At 45.8% G+C, this 24929-nt stretch overlaps 1 protein-coding gene across 1 annotated transcript; it reads right to left on the bottom strand.

Annotated features, from left to right (window-relative positions):
- Positions 1 to 238: 238 nt before the first annotated feature.
- LOC120812505 (FERRY endosomal RAB5 effector complex subunit 3-like) lies at positions 239 to 17677 on the bottom strand. Its single transcript, XM_040168587.2, has 13 exons — positions 17586 to 17677; positions 17142 to 17330; positions 16489 to 16634; positions 15476 to 15657; positions 14401 to 14500; positions 5266 to 5390; positions 4206 to 4312; positions 3820 to 4017; positions 3548 to 3676; positions 2988 to 3056; positions 1310 to 1367; positions 948 to 1015; positions 239 to 828 (listed from the first exon to the last, which is right to left on the bottom strand). The coding sequence occupies exons 2-13, from the start codon at positions 17320 to 17322 to the stop codon at positions 758 to 760; spliced, it is 1434 nt and encodes a 477-aa protein (XP_040024521.2). The 5' UTR covers positions 17323 to 17330; positions 17586 to 17677; the 3' UTR covers positions 239 to 757.
- Between the last annotated feature and the right edge of the window lie 7252 nt (positions 17678 to 24929).

Raw genomic sequence — 24929 nt, 5'->3', positions numbered from 1 at the left:
GTTTGCTTGTTTATTAAATATCATGGCTTTGATTCATTAAGCAGTGCAGTGATTTAATTTAAATAAGTGAGCGATGTAATTTCAATGAATGACTTCAGAGGGATTGTGTGCTTGTGGATAACTCATCAAACGCCACTAGCTGTACGTGGCTGGCAGAGGGGGAGAAAAAAGCTCACCAGCCAAAATGGGAAAGTCTGTCGTGAGCTTTTAGTGGCTTTCATGACGAATTTACATCAAATCCGTGTGGAGAGCGTTTTATTATTCAAACATTAAAAATGTAAACATATAGAGTGAATGTACAGAAAATATAAGCGGCTCATGAGGACGAACATGAAATTCAAGGGTCGGACGACATTCTTTTTAAACTTAACATCTTTAAATCTCTTGTGCAGGGAGAAGTGTGTGAGTTGCATCTTTGTCTTCAGGAACACTGCCAACTGCTTTTACAGACGTACACACACACACTCATTCACACAGATACAAATACACAAAAAGAGTGATCCAGGCTCAAAATGAAAACTGCGACAGCTGTTTTGGAGATGAGCCACTGACTGACTGGAATGAGAAGGATTTACAGCGTTGGTGGCTTTGGAAGGTGCAAAAATAACGAGGCTCACCAGACGTTGCTTGTCTACATCTCTTTTTTTTCCTTTTCTTTTTTGGCACGTGTGCTACTTTGCCAGGAAATCGTCACTACTTAAGTCAACAGCTCCTGAAAAAAGGGCAACGCGCTCCCTTCAGTGCTTTGAGGTGAGCGTCAGGGTGGAGGAGACGGAAGATCTGAGGCAGCATGGTGTTCAACTGGCAGAACATCTCCTCGGAGATACTCTGTCAACACAAAAAGAGAAGCGCAGATTTATTGCTCGGAAGGACGATAGCGCATCGTCTCGGCAAAGAGTTTTGAGACAGAAAACACGCCGGGGAGGAAGGGGACGTTCGCCTCTCACCTTTGGCACTAGAAACTGGACTGTGCGTGATATTCCTCCATCCCATGAGGCCATCTCCATCATGAACCCTGGAGACAGAAGCAGATTGAAGCAGTTATTCGCAGTACGTTTGTATGTAGGAGCTCTCTGCTTATCTCAATCTGACAACAATTTATTATAAATCGTGCGTGTTTATATATTTCTTTGGTTATTTCTTGCCATGTAAAATGCTGCCGTAGCGGCACCAACACACAGCAGGCTAAGGACCAACGCGTCCAAGTGGCAATGTCACTTGCCGCTTTAACGGTGATCATATTTGAGGGAGCGTACAAGCTCAGGAAAATTATTTCCCAGGTGAAAATGTTGTTGGATGTCCATCTCACCTTTGACACATTTGAATACCAGCTCTGCTCTCTTTAGACACCACGGGATGGTCATCTCCTGCAGAGAGGCGAGGGGAGACACACAAAAGATGTGCTGGAGGATCAAACAAAATCCCACCTCGTCTGAGTTGAGTACACATTAGTTAATATGTAGTCCGTACAGTATCTAAGTCAAACACAAAGTGGACTCTATCCACACAAATAATGTTTAAGTGAAGTCACTTTTGTTTGCAGACTGCTGGTTCTCACACAGTGACCTCAGCAGGGAGTCATCGCTGCATCCAACCTTTGCTCACAACATCAGACAGGCAGAGTCACAAACACAATCACACACACTCACAGACGCACACTCTCGTTATCCGCTGTGTTGCAGCCATTCCTTTGTCAACAAACTGGCCCACGATTGGACCGGTGTGAACGCCCGTCACCCACTGAGCGGTTTGCCCTCCAGATCAATTGCATCAGACTCGAGCAGCGGCGATCTGACACAACTAATCAACCGTTTGGCCGGAGTTTTACAAAGGAAGGTGTGCTCGCACAAGTTATTGAGGCTGGTAAATTACAACCAGGAAGATGAACAAAAGCGTTGTCAGGTTGGCTTATTTTTGCATTCCACAGTTCTTCAAAATAAACTGTGGGGTTTTCAATGCCAAACACAAGAGCAGGCTTGTGCCGACAGGCCTAAATCACAGCTAAGCAGCAAACAAGACTGAAAGGAAGATGACAAATAGAAAGTTCTGATGTGGAACCAGAAGCTATTAATCAAAGTTCCTCCGGGGGCTTCAAAAGTTAGAAGCCTTTTGGTTACGTAAACAACGACTCTTGATTAGACCGGAGAAGGATGGAAATGTTGTGGCATGATGGGGATCCAGGTAGAGGCTTCATGAAACGTACGTCCCGTCGTGTGAGACTCTCAGTTTAATATATTTCAATCTTAATTCAGTTAAGGAACGAGGAAGAATGTGCGCCTTGATTAATTTTTCAGCTGGCCAAATAATACGAATAAATTAAAAAAATGTTTTTCTAATTCCCCCACATATAATTTCCCCTATTTGTGATGGCATCTTCTGCTGAACTTGATCCGACGCTGAGAGCTTGTACGGCTGCACACACACACACACACACACACACACCGAGGTCCTCGGTAAACACAAGAGTTCACGACCCTCTACATTGGCCTCCTGGATTAGAACCGGGGTAATAAGATGATGGCTGATGAGCCAGGTCACAGCTGAGGACGCGGCGCTTCAGGGCCATCGCTGAGGGCCCGTGCAGCCGGGGAGGTTTTCTGCCGGGCAACAACAGGCCGATATCAGGACTTGAGCGTGACCCCTGACCTCGTGGGACTCCATCAACCTAAGCTCTGGACTCTCGTTGTTTCCGCCTTCGTACTCCAGTCACATGGAGCGGCCAACGGCGAGTCAGTTATTTATTTCATTAAGCCAACTGGTTCAATTCTTTATTTCTTTTACTCTCTCATTTGAAACTTTCTACACGTTAATTTCGTCTAAAGGGTCGAACATCTCTGCTCGCTCGTTGGCGTATTGCTCAGGTGTAACAGGTTGGTGCATAGTTGCCGTACTCTCAATTTCTACAAAATCTGTGTGGAGCTCCTGAACCTGCAGAAAACCTGTAGTTGAAAACCGGGACCAGGACTACATGTAACAAGCATTACTACCTGGTAGGATGTTGGATGGGTTTCTTTCGAGGTTTTTGCTCTTATCGTCGCCTCCGTTCCTCTGAGTCTCTGTGAGGAAATAGGTTGAGAAATACAATGAAAATTGGTACGAATATTTTGTCAAATGATGATGTCATTGACGGCTGAGGCGGCTGCTCTTTAGGAAGGATGTTTCTATACATAGCAGCCCGGGAAAGTGTCTTCTTCTGCCTTCTGACTATTTAATCCCCGGCTCACACTGCCGGCATTATGCTGAATCCAATGTTCCAGCTTTGTAAAAAAAAAAAACTGTTTCCTATATAAAATTCTGCGCTGCAAGGCAGACATTTACACAGACTCACTCCCCATGTTGAGAGGAATTCAGCTAAACCAAGGCGGTACGACCACGTGCATCATGGCCATGATGTACAACATCAGTTAACCCTTGTGTGAGGTACGGCGGGCTAAATGAAAGAAAAAAAAAGAAACGAATGATCAACTACATTCCTCAGTCTGGATTCTGATCTTCTCTAAATGTTCTGTCTCGATTACAGATGTCGTGGAGCAGGCAAAAGTCGGACCGGGCTGCTCTTTCTGCTTGCTGCTCCGCTGGGCTCTGGCGTAGAGCAACACCTGCTGCACCTCGTCCAGCTGCGCCTCCAGGAAGGGGAAGTGGAAGTCTGTACACTCCTTCGCGACAGTCGCAAAGTCTGAGGGGGGGAAGATAAAGTTGGTACACAGCCACAATTAAAAAGGAGAATGGACCGCCTGGTCTATAAGCATACCATCAAAGGAGTGCTACCCCCCTTCTTTAAACACTTTAAATGAGCAAACTAACCCCCCCCCTCCCTACCTCTTTTGATGCCGCTGTAGGAGTTGACCCTGTTGTCGACCAACAGCACCAGACCACAGAGAGAGGAGGAGTAGAGCGAGAGGGCCGTCTGCAGCCGCCTCAGCTTGGCGCCGCCGCTGCCGTGCCGCCGGTGCTTATAGAAGTCCAGCACGTCGGCCCGGATCAGCCGCAGGTTGTGCATCGTCTTCAGTTGAGCTCCTGGTCGGGAAAGTGATCACGTGTTGACCCGTAGCACCCGTCAATACAGCTTTTTTTAAATTTTCTTTTTTTTTTAGGAATTTTAATGAGTCGCGCTACCAAAAAGCAAAACAGATACGAGTGTTTCGGGGAGACTGTCGTTGAGGTTTCTGCGCGAGGACTCGGAGAGCGTGTTAGAAGTGGAGCACCTAAGTGGATGGTGAAACTCTCCTTCAGCGGAGGCTGCTCCTCAAACATCCTGGCTTCGGAATCCGCCTGCTCCGACTGCTGGCTGTGCTGCACCATAATCTCCTCACTGGAAATAAAGAGATCTATTTTTACTGCTTTGAAATTATTTGCAAGATTTCCCCTACGAGGCCTGGAAAACACATTATTAAAAGGGATAAGGCACATTTATTAAAGACGATCGCACTCATTCAGCAGCAGTTTTCCCGTGGCGACTCAAAAATATTAAACAATGTATTTATAAATGTGGTAAGGATTTTACTTTTGCTTTCAGCACTTCAATTGGAATCAAATTTGCAGCCTGAATTCTTTTACAATGCTTGATTACAAAGTGCTGATCTGGAAGTTGGAAGTTCCACCAACACATAACAAGATAATGATATTCATCATTAAGAGAGAGAACTGATGCAGGGTCAGCACATTGTCCGAGCAGCTCTTAGCATTCATCGGTGTTTTGATGGAAGAGGGACGTAAGACCTGAATTTAAACACTCTCTTTAAAACAGACCACATTACCGCAAACCGTCATTCGATTCTTTCTGCACTTCTTATCCAACGATGCCGGACCGAACTGATGTTATAAAGCTCACCATTGGTGCAACTTAGATGCAACACCGGTTTATATGTACATAAAAAGGGCCAGTCGACATGCCATGTTTTGGATTAGTAGGTGAGTAATAAGTAAGATCCTGTCAGTTAAGTGTCAGTTTGACCTCGAGTCAAGACTTTTACTGCAGCAAATCTAAAGCCATTTAGTCAGAATCAGGCTGTTTTAGAACTTAACAAGTTGCTTTAATCATTTAGATCCCTCTTTTTATCACCTTATTTTTCTTAATGTAAGTGTTAAGTGTTAGTATCGACTCAATGCTGAATCACATATGAATTTAAACTGAATTTAAATCCGACAATGCCACACAAACACACACATCATTCCTCAGTTTTTCCACGACTCCAACAGGCTGACATAGTCTTTTGTCTGAGTGTACACACACACACACACACACACACATGCAGATGAACTCACTTGATTTGGCTGCTGTTGTTGGACTTCTGCAGGTCCTGGTGCAGACTGATGACCCACTGTTGATACTCGTGCTTTTGAATGCCAGTAACTTGCTTCAGCTCACTGGCCCACTTGTTCTCCAACACCTGCTCAAAGGAGTCAAAGTCACCCACCGAGGAACTGAGCAGGCCAGAGCCAATCGGATAATTCACCAGTAATGGGAAAATGATATGTGACCCTTTTAAATGCTTCATTTGTATAACCAGTTTATTAGTTGCAAGTGCTTAGGTCACAAAGGCCCTGACATACAAACTGATGTCTCCCACTTGGATTAGATGTTTCCAGCGTCATAGCTGTAGAGATTGAACAAAGTGTTTGTTATGTCTATGACCACCTTTGTTTAAGCATGTTGGGAGAGCAAGGACACGGTCAAAGAACTGATGTGTCTCACATTGACAAGGTGTTCCCAGTACCCTGGCTGTAGAGACTCAACAAGATGGTTAACGGTTTCTGTTGACGCCACCGATATCTAAGTTTAGGTATAAGAACTGCCTCGATGTGTTGGGAAGAAAAGGAGGTTCTTGACAGTCTACTGACCACGTAGCTGTTGTGACCCTTTTTTCCCTTGCAAGGAAATAAACGGAGAAAAGACATACTTGACTCAGAGCCTTTGATTCTTACTTAACGATTGTCTGTGCAAAATCTTCCACCACAATTTGGTGTCAGAAGTGGGATCGTTTGAAGCTCCGTCGGGACTCCGAGGACGTCCGGGAAGGGGCCCCTTCAGGATCCACCAAACGTGATTCTGCCCTATACCTCATCACACTCAGAGAGAGGGGGCCGGCGACCAAAAGAGACCTGATTGGCTTCAACACGATCCGATGAGGAAGATTTTCACACGAATCGGGTAAGAAGTTGATATTCTGATTTTCAAACGGGGCTTCCTGAATTATAACGGGTGATAACAGATTACAAAGACGGGTATTTAGTACTTTGGGATTTTTTTTAAATTATTTTTTCTCTCTCTTCTTAGAAAATCCAAATTTCGGTTATTTGATTGGGCTTCTAATGATGATAACTTGTCTTTTTATCCGGTTATTTGAAAAATGTGTATAAAATTATAAGAGTAATTGTACAGTATTTCCGGTTCATCAGCATCCAACTTTTTACTGAGGAAGACAGGGAGCAATGTGCGCATTTACGATTGTATTCAGACTAACACTCTGAAAACGCATAATTGTGACCCTTGACCAAAGGGGAAGACAGGGGCAATTGACAATTGTGACCCTTGACCGAAGGGGAAGATAGGAGGGATTTTGAGAGTTCATTGAAGTCGCAAAATCTCAGCCCTTGACCTAACAGGAAGACAGGAACAATATCGGGGTTTTCGGACAGAAGTATGAAAACAGATATTTGCGCCCTTGACCTATATTTATTAACCAATAGTTCTGGTTGGGTTTTAACTTGTATTTTTCCTACGTAAAAGAAAATCAAGACTTATAGTGACGACTATATTTTAAGTAATAAAAAGTATACTTCACCACGCCTGAAAGATGGGTGGTGTACACGGTAAAGGTAAAAAGGAAATGGGTTCTCCGGAGGGACCCATTGTGGATCTGATGAGAAGGAAATATGGAGATCAATCTCTAGAGTTTTTGCCCGAGTGGTCAAAAGATTTTGGGTTCCCTGCAAATGGTTCTTTCAGTAGAATAAAACTGAACATGTTACGAACAGGCTTAGAGGGAAAAGAGAAGGGTATAAAAACTCAGAGGGTGATAAAAGGCAAAGACTTGGAGAACATTGAGAAACAAAGTAAATGGTTAAAATGGTGGGAGGATGAATGTGAATGTAGAGAAAGGAAACAAATGGCTAAAGAATTGACATGCGCAAAAACCACATTGGTTGAAAAACCAGATCCAAATGTTATTGAACAAAATGACCGATGTGCTTCTTCTCCCTTGTATCCGAGTCTCACAGGGGCTGGCGGCCCTCTCCTCAACACATGCCCACCACCGTACCCTGCTTCATCTGCGAACCAGCAACCTCCGTCTGCAGGAGCACATATCAAAGTTCACTACACCCGGCAGAGGGAGGAAAAGGAAGCGGCAGTGAAAGCAGCACAAGAACGACTCCTCGGCGAAGAGGAGGAAAAGAGACAGGCTGCTCTCCTCACTCGATCTCGCTCTCCAGGAGCAACCGGAGGGGACACTTCTGCCATCAACAAACTGATTGCAGAGCAACCATCTACATCAGATGTTTTTTCCCCCTCTTTCGACCCAGAGGGAGTTCCCCCGGATGGAAAATCTGTGCTCCAAACCCCAATGATTCAAGTACCAGGACACTCAGGTCCCATACTTGTTTTCCGGCCTTGGACTGATACGGACATTAGAGCTGCAATGGCTCATCTCCCGCCGATACAGCACTCGGGAAGACTGTTTGCTGAAGCATTCATGGACTTCTGTAAGCAATTCCTGCCCAACTTTGCTGAAATTCGACGTGTTCTAATGAGTCACGTGGGTCCGACTCACTACCAGAAGCTCAACCAGCTGGTTGCAGGAGACACCAGTGCGGCAGACGTTGAATGGAGTTCAAATCAAAATAAGCCGTACAGAGACACACTCACGGCTTTGAGCGACGGCATAAAGACATTGTTCCCTGACAAAGTGGATATGACTCCCATCAACAATAACAAGCAGGCAGCGGGTGAGTCCGTCCATGATTACTACCAAAGACTTCTGTGGCATTCAGTGGCATTCCACAACCCGCCGTGTTAGGAGACGCTCTGGGGACGTGGGAATCACACCTGAAGAATGCTTTCATGAATGGACTATTACCCGACATAAAAATGAATGTGCAGCGCTCTGTTGCTGGAATGGAAGACTCGCGACTAGCGGATGTAAAGAAACATGCTGCGCATGCGCAATCCATGGACATAGAGAGAACTGACCACGAGGGGAAAAGGCGCTCACGTCAGATTGAACTCGCCCAACTGACTATGCTCCAAGCTGTCACTCAACTTGCCAGAAACGACCGCCCACGGGATCCCAACCAACGGGGCGGATTCAGGGGGCGTGGTCGGGATATGACGAGGGGACGCTCCTCCTGGAACCAGGAGGGATCACAGCTGTCTCCACCCAATGACTATGATACGTGTTTCCGCTGTGGCGAACAGGGACATTGGCACAGAGAATGTCCACAAAACGCACCTCGTAGAGGATGGGGGCGTGGACTGGCCAGACGAGGAAGGGGTGGCAACGCACATTCCGATTGACGTGAGGCGGAGGGGGAGGAGGCTGCATGTGAGGGGGAGACGGCAACCATGCTGAGGCCTCACATGATAAGGGAAGTAAAACACACACACACCGCAGCCTGCAATGAAGAAACGCTTTCTGCACTAACTCCCTGCACGCACACGCACACTCACACTCACACTCACACACACACACACACACACACTCACACACACACACCAGAGCAACAACAAGCTCTCGTGGACATCACAGAGCAATTGAGAACACAACAAAAGCTTTCACTTAAACACACATACGCAAAGTTTTCAGGAAAATCATTTGAAAATATGCCCACCACTATGGTGCAAATTCAAGGGAAACTTTTATCGTTTTTGGTTGATTCGGGGGCTACACATTCTGTAATACAACAGAAGTATTTTCCAGGTCAGAAACTTAGTGGAAAACAGGTTTTCTCACAAGGAGCTTCAGGGATGACTATTGTAGAGAGATTTACGGCACCTATGACCAGTACACACACTGACTCAACTGACCCTGAACCAGACATCACAGTAAAACATTCCTTTTTGCTGTCCTCTTGCTGTCCCATTAATCTAATGGGCAGAGACCTCATGTGTTCTTTCGGCATTAGCCTCATCTCCACTCCTACAGGGTTGCAAGTGGTGAGATGCAGAGCCATTGACCAGATGGCAAATACAGTTATGAGTGATCCAATGTTTGTGTACCAGTGGTGGCTTCCGGTTGACTCACAATCAGAACTGTCCCACCTGGCAGCATCACGCGTCCAGCCTGAGGCAGAGTGCATGGATGCTTCATATCTCCACTGCACAGCTCATGTGTCACATGGGCCAGATAAGCAATATGATGCATTATTTCTACAGGATCTGAATGATCAAATTGCATGTATGACATTGTTTTGGTCCACACTTAAATGTGCTGTTTCCGTTTCTCTCACCCCCTCTCAGCAGCACCTCTTTAATGTGGACTCTTCTTTCCCACACATCTCCTTGTCTAAAGCAGCAACAGACCAATGGAGAGATTTGGGACCCTTTGTCGCAGCGTGCGAGGCATTGGCAGATTGGGAGGCTACACCAGATCCACTTGTGATGTGCTCTCCGTCGACAGGCTTCTTTAAACAGCCATTCGCATTTTGCACACCTGCTCTCAGATCTGTTTATGTCATGGATGAAAATAACATATTTTCTGACACACACACTGATACATTTTTGACTAATGTCTCCTCTATTTCTCCTGCCCTCAGTTCTGTTCCAGACACCTTGTGGGCAGCGCATAAATATGACGTGGGACTCATCAAAAAATGTCAACCTGTGGTCATCACTCCTCGATCAGACTTCCGTCCCCACAAACATCAATACCCACTGCGCCAAGAGGCCATTGACGGTATAACACCGGTGTTCAACTCCCTCTTAAAGGCCGGAGTCATTGTTCCATGTCCTGACTCGCCGGTAAGAACACCTATTTTTCCAGTTAAAAAGATCAGAGATGCAGGCAAACCAACTGAGTGGCGCTTCGTGCAGGACCTAAAAGCAGTTAATGCAGCCGTCCACGCACGAGCCCCAAATGTTCCCAACCCTTACACCATTATGGCACAGGTTCCACCTGATGCTCGATGGTTCTCCGTGGTTGACCTCTCAAATGCTTTTTTCAGTGTCCCTGTGGACATTGACAGTCAGTTTTGGTTTGCGTTTAATTTCAATGGCAAGCCTTACACTTTCACACGCTTGTGTCAGGGCTACACAGAATCACCTACGATCTACAACGAGGCACTCAGGGAAAGTTTGGAGAGCCTCACTTTGTCTCCAGGAACAGCTCTTTTGCAGTATGTTGATGACTGTTTAATTGCAGCTCCAACACAAAAGCAGTGTGAACAGGACACACTCAAATTGCTTCAACACTTAGCAGCGGAAGGACACAAGGCCAGCCTATCCAAACTACAGTTTGTTTCACAAAACGTTCATTTCCTAGGCCATAACATTTCCGGTGAAGGGAAGACACTATCACCAAAACGCATCGCCTCAATTGTAACACTTCCAAAACCACAAACCAAGAAACAGATGATGTCATTTTTGGGAATGTGTTCCTACTGTAGGTCATTTATTCCAAATTACTCCCAACTCGAGCAACCTCTGTTCCTCAGAGGAACGAGCAACCTCATTGATACATGGAAAAAATCTCAGCGCGCATGATAAAATTCAGTGGCTCCCTGCAGCCTCTCAAGCTTTCACGGACATGAAATGCGCGTTACAAGTTCCTCCGACTTTGGGTCTTCCTGATCCTCACAAACCGTTCACACAAACCGTTGATGAACGTTCTGGATGTATGACATCAGTGCTCCTACAATCCCATGGCGATAAACTACGACCAGTAGCTTATTTCTCTGCGAAACTTGATCCGGTAGCAGCAGGCTTACCACAGTGCCTTCGAGCTGTGGCAGCTGCTGAAAAGGCACTTACAGCCTCTCGTGACATTGTAGGCTATGCTACGCTAACATTATTGGTTCCACATTCGGTTTCACTGATTCTTCTCGAACAGAAGTCGTCTCATTTATCTGCAGCGCGTTACCTTCGATATCACACATGTCTCCTAGACATGCCGAATGTTACAGTAAAACGCTGCAATGTCCTCAATCCTGCATCTCTTCTCCCCACTCCGGAGGATGGAGAGGAGCATAATTGTTTGGCTGAGCTGGAAGCTCAGTGCACACCTCAACCAGACCTCGCAGATACACCTCTGCTCAACAGTGACATGGTAATGTATGTTGACGGATCTGCTTCACGGGATCCCCTGACTGGTTCTAATCTTCTCTGTTGTTTCAAACTCAGCTGTTCTGTGTTCCGGCCCTCTTCCATGTCACCTCTCAGCCCAAGCAGCAGAATTAATCGCGCTAACAGAAGCTTGTAAACTAGCTAAGGATAAAACGACAACCATTCACACTGATTCCAGATGCGCTTTTGGCGTGGTTCATGATTTCGGCGCGCTGTGGAGACACAGAAATTTTCTGTGGATGGCAAACCAGTGTTACACCACACTCTGATAGCAGAACTATTGGATGCCATTTTGTTGCCCACAGCTATTGCCGTTTGTAAATGTGCAGCGCACACATCCGGCACAGGCGACATCGCAAAGGGGAATGAGCGAGCGGACTTAGCTGCAAAAGCGGCTGCTAGACGTCCTTTTCCCAAACCATCACGCCCAGTTCCGGCCATGTGTTCTCTTCCCTCCTCTCTTGCAGCCGTGCAGTCCCTCTCTACTTCAGATGAGAGACGTTTTTGGTCCTCCTCAGGCTCCAAATTCATAGACGGCATCTGGTATGGTCCGAATGGTAATCCATGCTTACCTAAACATTTCTTCCCTCAATATGCGAAATTGACTCATGGGTTAGACCATGTGTCAAAAGGGGGAATGTTAAGTATCATTGATGCAACATGGTTCACAAAAGGTTTTGCAGCTTACGCACAAAGGTTCTGCCAAGCATGCATAACATTTGCAACTCACAATGTAGGTCGTTCAGTACAGGTGTCACATCATGCAGCACATCCACCGCCTGCAAGACCATTTGAACATGTAATGATGGATTTTGTGGAACTCTCCCCATCGGAAGGTAAGAAACACTGTCTTGTAATGGTAGACATGTGGTCCAAATGGGTTGAGGTGTTTCCCTCCAGTAAGCAGACAGCCTCCACAGTGGCTAAAGCCTTGATTTCAGAGATCATTTCCCGCTGGGGAATCCCAAGCAAAATTTCTAGCGACAATGGTTCACATTTTGTCAACCAAGCAATCACAGAATTAAGTGCATACCTGGGTATTGACTTAAAAACACACTGCGCATACCATCCAGCTAGTGGGGGAGCGGTAGAGAGAGAAAATGGAACATTGAAAACAAAACTGGCCAAATGTTGCACAGACACAGGTCTACCGTGGACAAAAGCACTGTCATTGGTTCTGATGTACATGCGGATGAGGAAACAAACACGCAGCAACCTAAGCCCATTTGAAATCCTTTTCGCAGTTCCTCCCCATATAGGTGTGGAAGCTCCAGGAACACCACTCCCTTCCACCACAATGTGCGAGAATGACATGTTAACCTATTGCATTCGACTGTCTTCCACTTTGTCTGATGTAAGAAAACAGGTTGTAGCTGCACTTCCAAGAGAAGCAACGGGTCCACTACACCGACTGCAACCAGGTGACTTTGTGCTGGTGAAGGACTTCAGGAGGAAAAGTTGGAAAGCTAAACGGTGGCAGGGTCCATTCCAGATTCTCCTGGTCACCCAAACAGCGGTCAAGGTAGCTGAAAGAGCAACTTGGGTCCACGCATCCCATTGCAAGAAGGTTCCAGATCCAGTACCAGCAGTGGGCTCAGGCGACCCTACCCCCACAAAAAGTGTCAATCAACCGACACCACCGATCCAGTGACCACGGACGGACAGTTGACCGACAGACACACAGTGCATTGTGATCTGTGTTGACTGTCTACAACGCGGATGCCTCACAAGAAAGAAGGTTGGCAGACTCCACATCCCAACGTGTACCTGCGGACCAACACAAGAAGAAGAACACGGCCAGGACCCCTCCACATAGACACAGTAGTCGTTTGTGTCACTACGGTTTTATTCATATTATTGCTTGCTTCAGTTTCATTGAATCTCAGCATCTTTTTGTGATTCCGTAGTCAGCTATCTAAAGTGTGGTTCTCTCTTATCATGGAACGACTCTGACGATAACCCCAACAGTGACTCGGACTCCCTTGACGAGCTGAACACTTACGACCTCGACACATACGCATAGTGACATAGTGACACACTGTCTGTGTGCATTCCTGGTGTTCTAAATGTTTTTGGTTTCACAGTAGCTTGCTAAAACAATGAGAAATAACATTCTCACAAAAACAGCTTTTACTCTTGCATTTATTAGTATGTAACGTAAATATGATTGATATAATGACCTTTCCACAATATTCTATATCTGTATTGTGTGAAAAGGGATCAAGTTCTGGTATTGTGATTTAAACATGTTTTCCTTCCTTTTTTATTTCAATACTGTACACATGACATCTGGGGTGTAACGCTCAAATCCTGTGAGAAGGTTTCCAGTCTTTATCTTCTCCTAACAGATTTCTTCCTATTTTCCCATTTCGGAGGTTTTTTTTAGGGAGTTTTTGTTCTGTGGCAGGAAAAGTTTTGTGAGCGATGTCCAGATGTTCATGTTTTGTGATATTTGATGTGGTAGATATCAGCTAGTGAATTTTTAGAGTAGTCATTCTAAATTGATTGCATAGTTTGTGATTATTATGTAATCAAAAGAGTGGAATGTAATGGGAAAATGATATGTGACCCTTTTAAATGCTTCATTTGTATAACCAGTTTATTAGTTGCAAGTGCTTAGGTCACAAAGGCCCTGACATACAAACTGATGTCTCCCACTTGGATTAGATGTTTCCAGCGTCATAGCTGTAGAGATTGAACAAAGTGTTTGTTATGTCTATGACCACCTTTGTTTAAGCATGTTGGGAGAGCAAGGACACGGTCAAAGAACTGATGTGTCTCACATTGACAAGGTGTTCCCAGTACCCTGGCTGTAGAGACTCAACAAGATGGTTAACGGTTTCTGTTGACGCCACCGATATCTAAGTTTAGGTATAAGAACTGCCTCGATGTGTTGGGAAGAAAAGGAGGTTCTTGACAGTCTACTGACCACGTAGCTGTTGTGACCCTTTTTTCCCTTGCAAGGAAATAAACGGAGAAAAGACATACTTGACTCAGAGCCTTTGATTCTTACTTAACGATTGTCTGTGCAAAATCTTCCACCACAACCCCCTGAAATGTCTGCGGTCAAATGATAACTGGGTACTTGGATCAAAGGGCACCTGCTATTAACACTTTTTTACCTGCTGTGCATCAAAGTGTTGAGAGGCGACTGCGTTTACATCGTGGTCACTCAAAGTATTTCCCAGCTCGTGCATCACTTTGTCCATTTCAACGGCTTGCCTGTCAGACAAGGAAAAATATACATTTCCCTATATTTGGGACATTTCCCAACTGGTTTTGTCCCAGGGATCATTTTTTGCACCAAGGGGGGGGGGGGGGGGGGGGGGTTGACAACAACTAATAGCGGACAAGTCATTAAATACTAAATAAATAGTATTTAATACATTAAATACTTATTAAATACTCGTCATGCATTATATTGCATTGCATATAGTGTGCGCTGGTCAACTAGTCTAAAATTAATTTTAGACAAATTCTTGCGTAGTTTAGAGTGACAAATCGTACCAGCGTACTTTGAAGTCAAAATGCGTATCAGGTTGGCAGGTCTGCTTATTGATAGAACGGTGGACCACTTTACCTTGTCAGTCCCCTCACCTCAAAATCTACCTCCTCAAAAACGCTAGCGTTAGCTAATCATATTCCACCGGAGCTTTAGCTAGCTGGCCAACGCCGCGTTCTCTCCTGCTGTGTTAAATGACTCAATTCATCAACCTGTAGCTAACGTTAGCTAAGTCTATGTCAACAAAGCTCCTGGGTAACTTAACTTAGATATACCAGAAAATATTTAAACCATCACTTACCCTGTTCGCAATTCACTGAATCTCGCGCTCCCTTCTGACACGCGCACCTGTTCGCAGTTCACTGAATATGAATACACCCCGCCGCCCCCCAAAAAAAATCATCGAATCTACACGATTCACGTAGGTCACCTGTTCTGGTTTCAAAACGGCGAACTTCGCCGAAAGGTGAGGGATTTTCATGCCTGCTTATTTGATTAGAGTGATCGGGAAATACATCTTTATCTACAGAGCCCTCTGAGATATTCACCCCATCAAGTTATACCTATTTTCAAGCAATGCAACCTTGAATTTGAATGGATTAATTCATGTATTTAATGAGAGCAAGCTGAACATACAGAAGGTGAGAAGAGCTTCAGCACCTACGAGGGTCTAATTCACAAAGACAAACACCCACCTCTCTTGGAGCTTCTTAATCTCCATATCCCTCTCGCTGATGAGCTCGGAGATGCTGACAAAGTAGTTGTGCTCCAGATTGAGAAGCGTATCCGAGGCGGGCGAGTGGATCAGCTCGTGGTAGACGTCGGCAAAGTCCTCGTCCCAGCTGGGCTCTTCGGGCCGTGCATGCTCCAGCGTCGTCTGAGACAGAGCGCACAAAGAGAGTTGCCCTTTAGAAAAAACGAATCTGCTGCACTTAAAAGTGGCCAGTGAGAAGCAGAGACCGAACAGTATCAGAATGTGAAACTCCCTTATTTATACAGACTCACACATGACGGGCCCTGGTAAACTGATAGATGTGCAAGAGCAGCAGGCGCTGAGGCGGCCCTCGTCTTTCTACAAATACCCAAGACTTAAGTAATAAGAGACGTTTATCATGTAAGAAATGTGTGGGTGAGAGGTTTGTTCTTAGTGTACTCATTGGAACTACAAAGTCTACTTCAACGTGTCACCCGACGGTTTGCTATTGATCGTTGACATAAAGTGACGATCCTTCTCTCAAGGATGTGCAACCCGATGCAACATAATCAAAGTTTAGCCAAGTGCATGGAAGAGACATTACATTCACATGCCGGCTTTTGAAATAAGATTGTGTTTTTTTCTCAAAAACTCGATGAATAATCGATGCAGATGAACGGCACTACTTCTTTTGAAATTACTAAAAAGTAGTGCATCTATTTCACTCAGTATATAAAAAACATATTGTATATATATATATATGTATATTACCAATAAAGTCTGATATTTTGTAGTATACAAAAGCAACAACCTTGTGTACCACTAGAGGGAAACAATCAGCTCATAAAAGTAAAAGAAAGTGGTGATGAGTGGCTTTAACAAATCAAAATCAATCCAAGAAAATGCACCATGACCGTGAATCTGTCAACAGCCAGTCCAGCAAATACTGATAGGATAAGAAGGCAATGCATTTTAGTTGTTATGCACAATAAACATGCTGAAATATGTAGTTACCTCCACATAAGACCTGGTCCACGCGTTGGTGAGCTGGTTCACATCTACATCCCCCACTGTGAGTCTTTGCAGGGCCAGCTCTGCCTCGCTGTCATAATCCAGGATGGTCTCACTCTCAACAAAGTTGGAAAGGGAAGTTTTTAGCTCTAAAGGAGGAGGTGAAAACACAGCGAAAAAACATAATTTCAATGTTCTAGTTACTGTGCAAGCAAAGTGTTAAAATGGCCCCATTGCATGAGATTGCTTCAAATAACAGCTTGCATTTTGACAATAACTCTTAATCCCCATGAAGACATGCAGGGAAATATTGCTTAAATAGATTCATCTTTAATAACCAGAATTCGACTGTTTAGCTTTAGAGAATTTAAATCAACACTTAAAATACCATTTGTCGTCATTTTGTGACAGTTCTGTCCAATGCTAGTCGGTTTTGTCAGAGAAGGTTGTGAGAAATAAAGAGATGTTAGAACGACGGACGGGGACCTTTCTGCAAGACCGCAAACATTTTCTGACAAGTTTCCACAATGCTCGCGCTCGGCTGATATTAACATCAGAATTGCAATGATAGGCAGAAATCCAGCTTAAGAAGCCAATTCAGGATTTGCCTGAGAAATGCCAAAGGTCCAGCTGGGGGCAGGAGGGGGGTCACTCACCGTTCTCTATGTAACAGGGTATTGTATGCAGCAGGATCAGGCGTCCGTGGAGGTCACAGATGTTCTCTTGAGCAGGAAACTGCAGAGGCGCTTTGAGGACACAACTGTGTTTCCCCGCCCTGAACTCAAACACGAACTCCTTCTCCGCTGTGCTGCTCGCTTTGCATTTGTTCTTCTTCATTCTTGCGTCTGATAAAAGGTGAATAGATGAAGCGTGAGAGTCTCATGGGAAGGGAAGAACGTCATCGACCATCATTCTCACTGTCACGTGGAATAAGTAAGGAAACCAGAAGGCAAAACGGTGTTCCCGAACAGAGCAGGAAACACACTGATTTCGGGATTGTTTTTTTTATAAATACATGTTTAAACTGTTACTAGCAAAGGTGAACACGTCTAGCTGAGCATCGTCCTTTGATTTAAATATGTTATAAGCGAAGGTTTTACCTGAGAAAGAATAAATGTGGCGTTTGTCTGCTTTAGTGGCCCTGCAGATTCAGTCAGCTGACCGCTTCAGTTGTTCGTGTCTTCAGCGCCGTGACAGAAAAAGCACTTTCGCAACTTTAGATGGTTGTTAATGTAAAATATTTAATGGTGTTTATCAAACCTGTTGTGATATCTCTCTAAAGTTTATTTGTTTTTTAAATCGTAGACATTTTATATGGATTATTTTGTTCACCTACAAAGTAGATTTACAAAGCCGTAGTAGATTTACACGAATCTAATGAATGATCCTGAAACTTAATCAGGGAGAGTTTTATTCCTTTGGCATTATCGCCCCCTGCTGGCAAAGTACCATACAACCACGCCTGCTCATTATTCAAATAACATAGGAAATGGAGGCAAATCCGAAACTTTTAAACAATTCACTTCTGTACTAACAAACTGTGGAACTTATTATAGCATTGTGAAATACCTGATAATGAATAATTATGATAGATAATACAGTTGATTAATATCAAATCAATCATATTGTGTTACCTCGTACTTGTAACAATAGGAACTATAGGTAGGAACCATATTTTAGTTCCGTGAGTCACACGGACTGTTATTGGGAAAACACTGTCTTGTAACCGGACCGAGCAAGATGGATCGTACACGCGACGTGGAAGTTTATTAAAGTTTACAACCCAGTGAGGTGAGACCTGGAAGAGTGTGCTCGTTTTTGTGATTAAGTACCGCGTTATAACATGGTGGCACCGGAAGAGGACTCATTCTGAGTGCGTACTAGTTTTCTCCGATCTGAAGAGAGTTAACCGCTGCTAGGTTGAGCCGCTAGCGCGCGACTGCCGTGTGATTCCATGGAGGGACTTAAGCCGCCACAGACGTTGTGTTTGGGCTCCAGCTGTCGAACGCTATTGTTTCTTCACGAGAAATCAGGGCGCCAGTGAAAATATGGACAGTTATGTCACTGAACGGAGACTGCTGGCCAAAACATGCAACGTTGGGACTTTGAGAGACTCGCTCATTCGTGATAGGATTGTGCGTGGTGGTAACAACACGATCATGAGAGAAAATGTTGTTTGATGTTTTCTTTTGAGTTGGTTTTCTCCTGTTTTTAAGTAGATAGGTAGGTAAGACTGATGTCATTATTTTTCTCCTTTGTTTTGGTAGGTCAGTGTCTTATTTATAGCTAGGATCGTTTTTTTGGTTTGTTTGTTATATTGGGGATGGGCAACGGCGAAGCCGTGGTTTGTTTTTACCCCAACATACCGGGTTTACTCAACCCAGCTCTTTTTTTTCAATAAATATCCCCTATATAAATGCAAAGTGTGTGTGGCTACTTGGGAGACGGGGAAGATTGGGGCCTATCCATGTTGCACCTTAGGCACCCCTAGACTGGGGCGTAACAGGTAACAACACAGTGGAGTGTAAATTCTGCGGAAGAACCCATGAAAGGACCAAACAGAAATGTCCGGCGTTCGGAAAGAAGTGTGCAAAGTGTGGCAGAGAGAACCACTTTGCAGCCAAATGTGAAGCTAAACCAGACCAAAGGAGGAAGAAAAATGTGAGTACAATAGCAACAGAATATGTGAGTGATGAATATGAAGATATAACATGTATCACTGTGACAGACATTGAGATAGTGGATGCAGTGGAGACAGACTTGGGCAAAGATGAAGACCCAGAGAGAGAACAGGATGTGAAAGATAACAACACTGTTAAAGAGGACACTCAGCTTCTCTATGCTGGTGTGCTACTAGGCAAAGACATGGTCAGATTCCAAATACTGTGGTGCTAGTTGCAACATCATCCCCATTAACCTGCTGAATCCAGACACCGAGCTAGAACACACTAAAAGTGTACTAGTTATGTACAACAAAAGCAAGCTGAAGCCAGTGGGGAAATGTAACATTAAAATCCATTGAAATCCAAGACATCACAAACAGTATCGCTTGGAGTTCCAAGTGGTGAACACAGACGGTGCAGTGCCTCTGCTGGGTCGGAAAGCCAGTGAGGCGATGAAACTGATTACATTACATTACATGTCATTTAGCTGACGCTTTTATCCAAAGCGACGTACAATAAGTGCATTCAACCATAGGGTACAAACTCAGGAGAACAAGAAACAAGAAAGTGCAATTTCCTCAAATAAGCCAATTTACAATTTGCTATAGATGAGTGACGTTACAAGTACAATTTAAGTGCTACAATTTGTTAGTCTTTCGTCGAGGTAGAGTCTGAAGAGGTGTGTCTTTAGTTTGCGGCGGAAGATGTGAAGGCTCTCTGCGGTCCTGATGTCTTCAGAGAGCGCGTTCCACCATTTCGGCGCAAGGACAGCGAAGAGTCGAGACCTAGTCGAGTGTTTTGCTCTCAGTGAGGGAGGGACGAGTAGTTTTGTAGATGCAGAGCGGAGAGTGCGGGTTGGGATGTAGGGTTTGACCATGTCCTGGATGTAAGCTGGACCCGATCCATTCACAGCATGGTACGTGAGCACCAGTGTTTTGAACTGGATGCGGGCGGCCACCGGTAGCCAGTGAAGAGAGCGGAGGAGTGGAGTAGTGTGGGAGAATTTCGGAAGGTTGAAGACCAGTCGAGCTGCTGCATTCTGAATGAGCTGCAGAGGTCGAATGGCGGTGGCAGGGAGACCTGCCAGGAGGGAGTTGCAGTAGTCCAGGCGGGAGATGACAAGAGCCTGAATCAGTACCTGCGCTGCCTTCTGAGTGAGAAGGGGACGTATTCTCCTGATGTTGTAGAGCGTGTATCTACAGGATCGCGTTGTCGCAGTGATGTTGGGAGTCAGGGAGAGTTGGCTGTCGAGTGTGACGCCGAGGTTCTTAGCAGTCGAAGTGGGCGTTAGCACAGAGTTTCCAAAGTTGACTGTCAGGTCCTGGGTAAGCGAATCTTTTCCGGGAAAGAGAAGTAGTTCAGTCTTGTCGGGGTTGATTTTCAGATGGTGGGCGGACATCCACTGAGAGATGTCAGTTAGACAGGCAGAGATCCGAGCCGCCACCTGGGTGTCCGAGTGAGGGAAGGAGAGAATTAGTTGGGTGTCATCGGCATAGCTGTGGTAAGAGAAGCCATGCGAGCGAATGACAGCGCCAAGAGAGTTGGTGTAAAGCGAAAACAGGAGGGGACCCAGCACGGAACCCTGAGGAACTCCAGTAGTAAGAGGACACGGTTCCGACACAGATCCTCGCCAGGTTACCCGGTAGGTGCGGCCATCGAGGTAGGACGAGAGAAGGGAGAGAGCAGAGCCTGTGACACCAAGTTCCTGAAGGGAGGAAATAAGGATCTGGTGGTTGACCGTGTCAAATGCAGCAGAGAGGTCCAGAAGGATGAGGACAGAGGAGAGAGAGGCGGCTCTAGCAGTGTGGAGTTGCTCAGAGACAGCAAGGAGAGCAGTCTCTGTGGAGTGGCCTGCCTTGAAACCTGACTGGTGGGGGTCAAGGAGGTTGTTACAGTGGAGATAAGAGGAGAGTTGATTAAAGATAGCACGTTCAAGGGTTTTGGACAAGAAGGGAAGAAGAGAGACCGGTCTGTAGTTGTTTTCTTCAGAAGGGTTGAGGGTGGGTTTCTTCAGGAGAGGGTTGACTCTTGCCTCCTTCAGAGAATTGGGAAAACAGCCAGATGACAGAGCGTTGTTGATGAGAAGGGTAAGGAACGGAAGAAGGTCAGGTGCGATAGATTGTAGAAGATGTGATGGAATGGGGTCAAGAGGGCAGGTGGTCGGACGGGCAGAGGTTACTAGGGTAAGAATTTGGTTAGGAGAGAGGGCGGTGAAAGAGGGAAGTGAGGGCGAAAGAGGTGAGGTCGGTGGGACGCGAGAAGTAGGTGGTGGGTTTGAGAAGGAGGAGCGTATGTCAGCTATTTTCTTGGTGAAGTAGTTGACAAAGTCTCCCGGAAGAAGGGTGGAGGGGGGAGGAGGGGTAGGGGGTTCGAGGAGATTGGAGAAGATCGAGAAGAGTTTTTTGGGGTTAGAGAATGAGGATTCGATTTTGGACTGGTAGAAAGAGCTTTTGGCAGCAGAGATAGAGGCAGAGAACGAGGAGAGGAGAGATTGAAATTCAAGCAGGTCGTCAGGTCGTTTATATTTACGCCATCTCCTTTCCGACGCTCGCATGCTGGCTCTCATGGCACGGACCGGTTGAGACAGCCACGGAGCCGGAGGGGATTTGCCAGTCCGTCGTGTCGTAAGAGGGCAGAGAGAGTCTAGAGAGGAGGAAAGAGTTGAGAGGAGAGTCTCTGCAGCAGCGTTCGGATGCAAGAGTGAGAAGGAGTCAGTTGAAGGGAGAGCTGATAGAACAGAGGATGCCAGCGAGGAGGGAGAGAGGGAGCGAATATTGCGACGGGCCGGTATAGAGTTAGTCCATGAGGGAGGTTTGTTAGTTATAGAGAGTGGAAGGGAGTAAGAGATGAAGAAGTGATCAGACACATGAAGTGGAGTTACAGAGAGGTTAGTGGTAGAGCAGTTTCTAGTAAAGATGTAGTCAAGGTGATTGCCGGCTTTGTGAGTAGGAGGAGAGGGAGTGAGTGACAGAGCGAAGGAAGAAAGTAGGTGTACGAGGTCAGATGACTTCTCTGTCTGGATGTTGAAGTCACCCAGGAGGATGACCGGAGGACCATTTTCGGGGAAATTAGACAGGAGAATGTCCAGTTCTTCCAAAAAATGACCTAAGGAGCCTGGCGGACGGTAGAGGACAATGATGGTTAATTGTACCGGGTGAGTGATTGTTACAGCATGGAATTCAAAGGACAATGGGGTGGCTGGTGGTAGAGGGTAGAGAGAAAAGCTCCATTTGGGTGAAATGAGTAGACCTGTGCCACCACCCCTACCAGTGGGCCTGGGAGTGTGGCTGAAGGAGAAGGCGGAGGAGAGAGCGGCTGGGGTGGATGTGTTCTCGGGTGTGATCCAGGTCTCGGTCAGAGCGAGGAAGTCGAGTGACTGCTGGATAGCAAAGCCGGAGATGAAGTCGGCCTTGCGAGTCGCTGACTGGCAGTTCCAGAGACCTCCTGTGACGAGGTGCTGGACGTGTGAGGAGCGGGTGGGATAGGAGAGAGAGGAGAGGTTACGATAGAGAGCAGATCTAGCCCGAGGCCTGTAGTATCTGCGGGAAGAGATTCGAACAGGCACGGGTGAAGGGGTCAAACACATTATTAAAAATAGCAGAAGAAGGCGCCGCATTCAGCCGCCCCGAAGACTTAGCGAAAGACTCCCTTGTCTTTGTTCTGCTCGTCTTCGTGCTGCGAGGATAAGATAACGCTGAAGCTAACGCTTCCTACGATTTCTAGTTAAATACTCCCTCGTTAGTGGAAGTCGGCTGCGGCTGCGCTGGCCGCTCCCCCGTCGTTTAGGAGACAAAAGGTCGATTGGCCCCCGACAGAAACTCCTCAAAATGCAAAGCACCAATAGCTTGACACCCTAATCAGTGAACACCATGTGGTCTTTTGACAAAATGAGAGTTTAAGGATACAAGTCTTATTTGCTTCAGAAAACAAGGCAAAACAGACTTAGATCAGGTCAAAACCTAGCAGAGTTAGGAGGGCACACTGGCAGTTAACTTAATAGTAGAATCTAGAACACAAACTGGCACTAAAAGACTGAAAGAGCTTGAGCAAACTAGCAACCAAGATGACTTCAAACAAAGAGAACTGGTCGTGAGACGACAAAAACTAAAGCAAATCAGCAATCAAATTAACTTAAGACACTAGAATCAACAGCAAATTTAGCAGACTAGCTTGGTTTAAAGAAAGAGATACTTAGTCCGATTTCAGGTCGCCTGGATGTCTGGTGGCCTTGTAGAAGAGATGCACACTGGCTAGTTCAGGTCTGGGAAGGGGAATTTAACCTCTGAACGGCTGCGCTGGCCGCTCAGATATTGCGACGGGCCGGTATAGAGTTAGTCCATGAGGGAGGTTTGTTAGTTATAGAGAGTGGAAGGGAGTAAGAGATGAAGAAGTGATCAGACACATGAAGTGGAGTTACAGAGAGGTTAGTGGTAGAGCAGTTTCTAGTAAAGATGTAGTCAAGGTGATTGCCGGCTTTGTGAGTAGGAGGAGAGGGAGTGAGTGACAGAGCGAAGGAAGAAAGTAGGTGTACGAGGTCAGATGACTTCTCTGTCTGGATGTTGAAGTCACCCAGGAGGATGACCGGAGGACCATTTTCGGGGAAATTAGACAGGAGAATGTCCAGTTCTTCCAAAAAATGACCTAAGGAGCCTGGCGGACGGTAGAGGACAATGATGGTTAATTGTACCGGGTGAGTGATTGTTACAGTGATTAAAGTGCACCATATCATGACAATAGACAGTATAATCACAACAGGAAAACCGACAACAGGGTGGACGATGGAACAAATCAAAACAAGTTATGCTGACGTGTTCACTGGAGATGGCTGTCTTGGAGGTAAATACAAGATGGAGGTGGACAGCACAGTGAAGCCGGTGCAGCTGCCAAAGAGATGGGTTCCAGTGGCCCTGATGAAACCACTGAAGGAAGAGTTTAGAGACCTGCAACACAGAGGGATAATCACTCCTGTAGAATGCAGCACAGACTGGATCAGTGCTATGGTGGTAGTACAAAAACCGAATGGCAAGCCAAGGGTCTGCATTGATCCCAAACCCTTGAACAAAGCACTAAAACGTAGTCACTTCCCACTTCCAACCATCAAGGACATCTTACCAGACTTGTCAAAAGCTAAAGTGTTCACAGTGTGTGATGTCAAGAGTGGATTCTTCCATGTACAGCTGGAGGAGGAGTCCGGCTATTTGACAACGTTTGCCACTCCATTTGGAAGGTACAGATGGCGGAGGATGCCGATGGGGATAAGTCCGGCCCCTGAAATATTCCAGAGAAAGCTGACACAAGCGCTGGATAATGTACCTGGTCTGTACATTATTGCGGATGACATTCTGATCACAGGACAGGGGGAGACACAAGAGGAAGCGGAACGGGATCACGATGAAAAACTGAAACAGTTTCTCGACAGATGCAGGGAAAAGAACATAAAATTGAATGCAAAAAAATTCAGACTGCGACAGAAGGAGACCACATTCATTGGACACCGCTTGACGACAGATGGACTCAAAGCGGATCCTGAAAAAGTGCGTGCCATCGGGCAGATGCCAGCACCGACAGATGTAAAATCAGTGCAGAGGCTGATAGGTATGGTTAATTACCTCACCAAGTTTTGCCCACACCTCTCAGACCAATGCAAGGTATTGAGAGACCTGACACACAAAGACAGTGAGTGGACATGGACAACAGAACATGAGGAGGCATTCCTCAACCTGAAAGAGACAATTGCGAATGCTCCAGTATTGAGATATTACAACACTGAGGAGGAGCTGA

Source organism: Gasterosteus aculeatus, chromosome Y (genome assembly GCF_964276395.1).
Source record: "Gasterosteus aculeatus chromosome Y, fGasAcu3.hap1.1, whole genome shotgun sequence".
In the NCBI taxonomy this organism is placed as follows: Eukaryota; Metazoa; Chordata; class Actinopteri; order Perciformes; family Gasterosteidae; genus Gasterosteus; species Gasterosteus aculeatus.
The sequence above is the reverse complement of the archived record's forward strand: the minus strand, read 5'-3'. Positions and strand labels throughout refer to the sequence as shown.

Excerpts from the sequence above, each read along its gene's own strand:
- LOC120812505 (XM_040168587.2), bottom strand. The coding sequence starts at position 17,322 with ATGAAGAAGAACAAATGCAAAGCGAGCAGCACAGCGGAGAAGGAGTTC. Across the intron at positions 4,313-5,265 it reads AACAACAGCAGCCAAATCAA|TGAGGAGATTATGGTGCAGC; the intron begins GTGAGTTCATCT and ends CTTTATTTCCAG. Across the intron at positions 1,016-1,309 it reads GGTATTCAAATGTGTCAAAG|GGTTCATGATGGAGATGGCC; the intron begins GTGAGATGGACA and ends TTCTGTCTCCAG.